The sequence below is a fragment of the Panicum virgatum genome, chromosome 9N (assembly GCF_016808335.1).
Source record: "Panicum virgatum strain AP13 chromosome 9N, P.virgatum_v5, whole genome shotgun sequence".
NCBI classification, from domain to species: domain Eukaryota; kingdom Viridiplantae; phylum Streptophyta; class Magnoliopsida; order Poales; family Poaceae; genus Panicum; species Panicum virgatum.
The window spans coordinates 72,663,446-72,670,108 of NC_053153.1; the positions used below are offsets into that span (position 1 = coordinate 72,663,446).

Here is a 6,663-nt window from a genome sequence, read left to right on the forward strand (position 1 = left end):
ATCCATGAACTCGTCGTCGTCTAGATCTAGCTAGCACTGTAGTAGATGGGCGTAGATGGTCTATAGCTAGCTCTGCCAACATAGGCCGCGCCGATCGATTGGATGCACCGCGAGTGTGCCGTATGCCGTATGCCTTTGTGGGTAGCTAGAGAGAGACCGACCAGTGGATCAGATTTACAGCTCAATGATTGAACCGTACGTGCGTGTAATTGTGCGCGCATGCATTCACCGAGTAAGCGAATCGTCAGCTGCTAGGCCAATCCAAGCACAAAGCCCTCACACCTGTCACCTGGATCCATCCTACGCGCCGAGGGCCGAGGCAGGTCCTGTTGGTAGCAAGAGTTGCTCCGAGATGGTACAACGGCCACAAGTGTCATTGTTGTTAGTTGTTGTCTTAGGCTCTGTCTTCATCGCTTCGTTGAGCTGCTGCGTGGACCACAGATACTCTGTGTACATCATCCCCGTGTGCTCAACCACTCGACGGTGCTCGTAAATGGAACTGTCCAAATCGCAAGAGTACGCGGTTGGTCGAGGGCGATTGCAGACGGCGCCCACCAGCTTTGCATCTTGGCGTACGTACGAGAGGGCATCGTAGCAGCTAAGCGGCTCAAGAAACCAATCAGAAGGAAGATGGCCATTCTTAAGAGGAGCACGAGGGACAGCCGTGGTTCGTGAACGTGACCGGGGCCGCTCGGACACCCACGGCGACGATGAGGAGATTCTTCGCCCGTACGGCCGCGGTGGTGACCGTGGTGTGTGACCCCGTGACGAATCGACGAGAGACGAGAGTGACCCTACCTGACCATACTACACGAGCCGAAAGCCTGAAGCACACGCACGTACGAATCTCGCCGCGCGCCCGCCCTTGGTTCGTGCAGGATAGCAACAGTGCCCGCGCACTCACGTCGCGGCCAGGCCATGCCGTCCGGCGCTGCAGCTCCGACTACGTGTTCGGTCACCCACCCCACATCACGCACTGCTGCCCCGGCCGGTCTGGCGCCCTCGCCCAGTCTGCGCTGGCCCCGCTCGCAGTCGGTCAGGGATTCTTCAAGTTCAAAAGCTAGGTCCCAGGCCTGCGCCTGCGTGCGTGCCTCGACAGTCCAGCAGCTGCAGCGTCACAGTGCCCCAAGCATGGAGCCTTGGATGAAAACGGAAGGCACGAAGCGAGTCCTCCCCTCCCTGTGCTGCGCCACCGAGCGGGACATCGTGGTGGCGCAAACAGTGCGGTGGCATGTTTCGAACTGGGCGCCGGCCCGAACGCACGGCGCGCCCCCCCGTCTGGACGCCGGAATTGAGCCAGCAGCGGCAGCGCTGCGCTGCTCTGTGCGGGATGGCAACAGCGGCGGCAGGAGCTCAGCATCAGCAATCGTGCGTGCTACTCCTCCCCCCTGGGCCCTGAGCCCTCCTGACCTGTGGCGTTAGCGCCTCGCCCCTGCGGTGGTGCAGTGCAGCATCAGCGGTCAGCACTCAGCAGAGGGAGCCATTCCCGGCGGCAAGAAAGAAACTAGCGGTTTTGAAACCATCTCCTCGACTCGAGCCTCCGTGGGTTTCAGAGCTGGAACACAGCTTGGCTACATGCTTACATGTTACATTACCTCTTGCATACACACTCGGACCCCCCCTACACGTCCCAACACTACTACACAAGAAAGACTCAAAAGCAGGGGATGATGCTACAAAGTACTACGAGAAGTACGACCACCAATTCAATTCCTCCGGTGGCACTTCTAGATACTAAGAAGATCCTGCTGCGGCAGGGAGTCGTGCGGCCCTTCCTGCGGCTGCGGCTGCGGCTTCTTCTCCGGGCTCGAGTCCTCCTTGGGCTCGATGACAAGGGGGACGTCGATGGACGAGGACGTCGAGCCGGGCATGTCGGCCAGGATCTGCACGACCTCGCGCATCGTGGGCCGCTCGACGCTCTGCTCGGCGACGCAGAGCATGGCGACGTAGAAGACGTGGGTGAGCTCGTACAGCGGCACCGGGGAGAGGCGCGGGTCGGCGATCTTCATCACGCCCTCCTTGCTCGAGCCGGTCACCATCCGCACCCACTGCACGATGTCGACGCCGTCGCCGAACTCCCCGACCGGCTTGCGGCCGGTGATGAGCTCCAGTAGCACGACGCCGAAGCTGTAGACGTCGCTCTTCTCGTCCACCTTGAGCGTGTAGGCGTACTCTGGGGGGTGGGGGCACAGGAGGAGGAAGGCACATAAGATCACAGCCAACGCTTCCCAACGATGATCCATTAAAACGACAAAGCGACGAAACGCAGGTATCAGATGTTCAGGGGATGTACGATACAATTGGTGTGTGTGGGACACAGTAAAAAAAAAACACATCAGAGCATATGGAAAGCCATTCTGTTCAGATTTCTACATGACAGACAGAACCAATCTAAGCATGTTTGAATAGTAACATTGTGCAGCAAATAAAACCAATCTAAGCATGTTTGAATAATGCAGGTAACACTGTGCAGCAAATGAAACCTTAAACAGGACATTGTAAAATCCTTTCAGATGGAAGAGTTTCTGCAGTGAGTTCACTGGACAGTAACACGGAAAAGTATGTACAGTGAGCTGAGTATACCAACAGTGAAGCAGAAAATAAAGGCTAATGATCTGAGAAGAGAATGTACCAGGAGCGATGTAGCCGTACGAGCCGGCGATGGCGGACATGCACTCGGAACCGCCGGCGTTGCCGCGGAGGAACTTGGCGAGGCCGAAGTCGGCGACGTGGGCCTCGAAGTCGGCGTCGAGGAGGATGTTGTTGGACTTGACGTCGCGGTGCAGTATCGGCGGCGAGCAGTCGTGGTGCAGGTAGCAGAGGCCCTTGGCCGCCTCCACGGCGATCTTGAACCGGGTCGCCCACTGCAGGTGGCCGCCCTTCTTGCCGTGGAGCACCTCGCCGAGGCTGCCGTTGGGCATGTACTCGTACACCAGCAGGTTCGTCTCCCGGTTGGCCGCGAACCCGAACAGCCGCACGATGTGCCGGTGCCGGATGCGCCCCAGCGTCTGTATCTCCGCCGAGAAGCCGTAGTCGTCGTGCGCCGCGCCGGCGCGCCCGATGGCCGGGAGCCTCTTCACGGCCACCACCGCGCCGCCCGGCATCGCGCCCTTGTACACGATCCCGGACCCGCCCTTGCCGATCACGTTCTCCTCCTTGAGGCAGTCGAGCACGTCGTCCACGGCGAAGTCCAGCCGCTGGAACGCCGTCAGCCGCCACGCGCGCGCCTCGGCGGACCGCTTCAGCGACCGCGCCTTCAGCACGGCCGCGGCCGCGAAGATGATGGACAGCGCGAGGAGGCCGAGCACGAGGAGGAGCTTGGAGGTGGACGAGAGGGAGCCGAAGGCCGACGTCGCGACGCCGTGGGAGCGGCACGGCGAGAGGAACGCGCCGCAGAGCCCGGCGTTGCCGGCGAAGGAGGTCGCGTTGAAGTAGGCGAACTGGCCGGTGGCCGGGACCTCGCCGGAGAGATTGTTGTAGGAGAAGTCGACGGCTGTCAAGCTCTGCATGCCGGCGATGGCAGGCGGAATCTCCCCTTCGAGCGCGTTGTGGGATACGTTGAGGTAGTTGAGGATGCGGAGGCCAGCGAGCTCCGGCGGGATGCGGCCGGAGAGCTTGTTGCCCGAGAGGTCCAGGAAGGTGAGCAGACGGCATTTGCCGATCGCCGCCGGCACTTCGCCGGATATCAGGTTCCCAGAAAGGTCCGCCTTTGAGAGCTGCTGTAGCTTCCCAATCTCGGGCGGAAGCTCGCCAGACAGCCCGTTCCCGGCGAGCAGTAGCTTCTGCAGTCCCACTAGCCCACCGATCCCGGTCGGCATCTGGCCGGACAGTCGGTTGTTGAACAGGCTGAGCTCCCCGATCGACGATGACACCTTCCCATCTTCCAGCCTGAGCTCGCCGGAGAGCAAATTGTCGTGCAGCTCTATCTGCGTCAGGTTCGGCAAGGTGAACAGCTTTGCCGGTATCGTGCCGTTGAGATAATTCTCTCCCAGCCGAATCCTCGTCAGCGACGGGCACCCCGCGAGCCCGTCCGGAATGCCGCCGAACAGCGAATTGCCCAGGGCAATGAACGTCTCCAGCCGCTCGCCGGCGCACAGCTCGGAGGGAAGAACGCCGGTGAGCTTGTTGGTGCTCACATCGACGATCTTAAGCCCGGTCGCCGCCACGCCGAGGTTCGGCGGTATCCCGCCTGTGAAGTTGTTCTCCCACAGCTGCAGAACCTCGAGGTTTGGCAAGTCGCCGATGAACTCGGGAATCTCACCGGCGAGGCGATTGCGGAAGAGGTTCAGCAGAGTCAAGTTCTTCAGGGACGCGAAGCTCGCTGGGATCGACCCGACGAACAAGTTGTTCGACAGGTCGAGCGATTTCAGCGCCCCCATTGCGCCTATCTCCGTCGGGAGCCTCCCAGACAGGGCGTTGATCTGAAGAAACAGAGTGCCCAGCGACGTGAGGTTCGCCACCTCCGGCGGGATCTCCCCGGAGATGCCGCAGTTGGCCATGTCGAGCCGGACGAGCGCCCGCAGCCTGCCGAGCTCGGGCGGTATCCCGCCGGTGAAGCTGTTGAAGTAGCCGAGGTACAGCTCCCTCAACGTCGTCAGATTGCCGAGCTCCGGCGGTATCTCGCCGGTGAGCTCATTGCCGGAGAGGGCCAGGTAGCGGATACGGCTCCACTGGCCGTAGGAACTCGGGATGCTGCCGGAGAAGAAATTGCCGCCGAGGTGGACGTGGACAAGGTCGGTGAGGTTGGGGAGAGCCGCCGGGAGCAGGCCCGTGAGGTTGTTGTTGTAGAGGTCGAGAACGCGAAGGCTCCTGAGCGACGCGATGATCTCTTCGGGGAAAGTGGAGTTGAAGATGTTGTTGGAGAGGTTGAGCGTCTGGAGGTGCGGGAGGGAGGAGAGCGCGGCGGCCGGGATGGGGCCGGACAGGTTGAGGCCGGAGAGGTCGAGGGAGATGACGCGCCTGTCGGCGGCGTCGCAGGACACGCGCGGCCACGAGCAGAACGCGGTGTCCGGCGTCCAGTGCGTGGCGAGGTAGCCCGAGGGGTCCGTGAGCGCAGCGGAGAGGTTGAGGAGCGCGGCCGCGTCCGGGGATAAGGGTGAGTCGACGGCGGCGCCGTAGAGGGTGGAGGTGGCGATGAGGAGGAGGACCGGGAGGAGAAGGGTGGAAGCGGCGGCCGTGGAGTGCGCCATCGCCGTGGATGGTGTGGTGAGTGGAGGGGGGGGGGGGGGGGGGGGGGGGGGGGTGTCCGAGCCGAGGGCAGGTGGACAGCGTGGGTTATAGAGCGTGTTGTTTTCCTTTCGTTTTCTTTTCCATGTTGTTTTGTATGTCAGCCTGGGATTTTTTTTTTAAGAATTCCGATGGGCTCTTTGCCTTGCTTTTTTTCTTTCAAGGCCTGAAGGTTTGGGAAGAAATTCGGTGGGTACTCATTAAAGTGTGCGATCAGTTTCAGAAATTCTCTGATTTGATAAACAAGAACAACGACAGACCCTGACATAGAATGACAGGAACAATGGCATCTGTTTTTAAAGAAGCATTCTTTTGTCAAAAATGAAGCAGGCTCCTCTTCACTTAAGATCTGCCTACTTCTGATAAGTGATATGCTCTATTAGTATACATCAATTAGTTGCTGTCAGTAACAATGGCTGATCATCTTATCGGGTGCTAAAAAGTATGCATTTCATGGTCTCATCAGAGTAACAATGGCAGTCCTCTTTCTGTCATAAATGAATCAGAGAATTCCAGATTTTGTCATTTTTCTTTCTTTTCTATAGCAAACCAAAGAAACCAGAAAAGCAATCATTTTTTTAACAAATCCATCATTTTGCACATTTCAAACCATCTAGATTCTAAGGTTTATATGCATTCAGATAAAAAGAGACTGTACAATATAGTTAGTACATTGTCAGGGAGAGCAATCATCTCTAGATTGGTAAAAATACTGTCACGAGCCAAAGTTCCAAGATTTGGCATTCCTAAACTAAGGCTAAGAGATTAGCAGGATGTTGACGCAGTTCTGGCCAACACACAAGTGCTAGAACGCGCGGATCGCAACGATCAAATCACCAGCGAGAAGAACCGGCGACCGGTCAGACCGGTTGGGCACAGGAAATCCCGCGAAACCTAGAACCTCAAGCTCGGGAGGGACCCCGTCAGAGCTCGAAGATCCAGGATTGTCTTGGAGTCGGCAGGCCACACAAGACGCCCTTGAACGCCGTAGAGACGAGCAAAGAATAGCACGAGGTTGGAAAAGCTAGAGTTTGAAAAAAAAACAAGGAAAATAGTAGATTGATTGATTCAATTGGGTAGAAGGACCTCAATCGGCCGTGACCTTTATATTTATAGGTCGGGGAGGACGTACCCCTTTCACATCGGGTTACAAACGGACTCTACAAAGAAAATCTAACCAGATTCGGATTCCACAGAGCCGGACCGGTCTGACCGGTCGGCCGCGCACTTTGCTAATTTTGGCTGCCAACAAATGCCCCCCCTGCCTTTTTGGTGAGCTTTGCAAGCCAAAAAGCAAGTACCAGAAACTAACCTAGATACATGAGTTTACAAAGAAAATACAAGGCTAAAAATAATGCTAAGGGCGATACTCTATACCGGCCATCTTCATTTTTCAAGCGTCTTGCCACACGCTGTGGTAGTATTTCTTCAAGTATC

The 6,663-nt window shown here is 57.8% G+C and overlaps 1 protein-coding gene across 1 annotated transcript; it reads right to left on the minus strand.

The window, feature by feature from the left end:
* Nucleotides 1-1,505: 1,505 nt before the first annotated feature.
* On the minus strand, nucleotides 1,506-5,229 carry LOC120690334 (leucine-rich repeat receptor-like serine/threonine-protein kinase BAM2). The gene is made up of 2 exons (XM_039972957.1): nucleotides 2,633-5,229; nucleotides 1,506-2,173 (listed from the first exon to the last, which is right to left on the minus strand). The coding sequence occupies exons 1-2, from the start codon at nucleotides 5,187-5,189 to the stop codon at nucleotides 1,728-1,730; spliced, it is 3,003 nt and encodes a 1,000-aa protein (XP_039828891.1). The 5' UTR covers nucleotides 5,190-5,229; the 3' UTR covers nucleotides 1,506-1,727.
* Nucleotides 5,230-6,663: the final 1,434 nt, after the last annotated feature.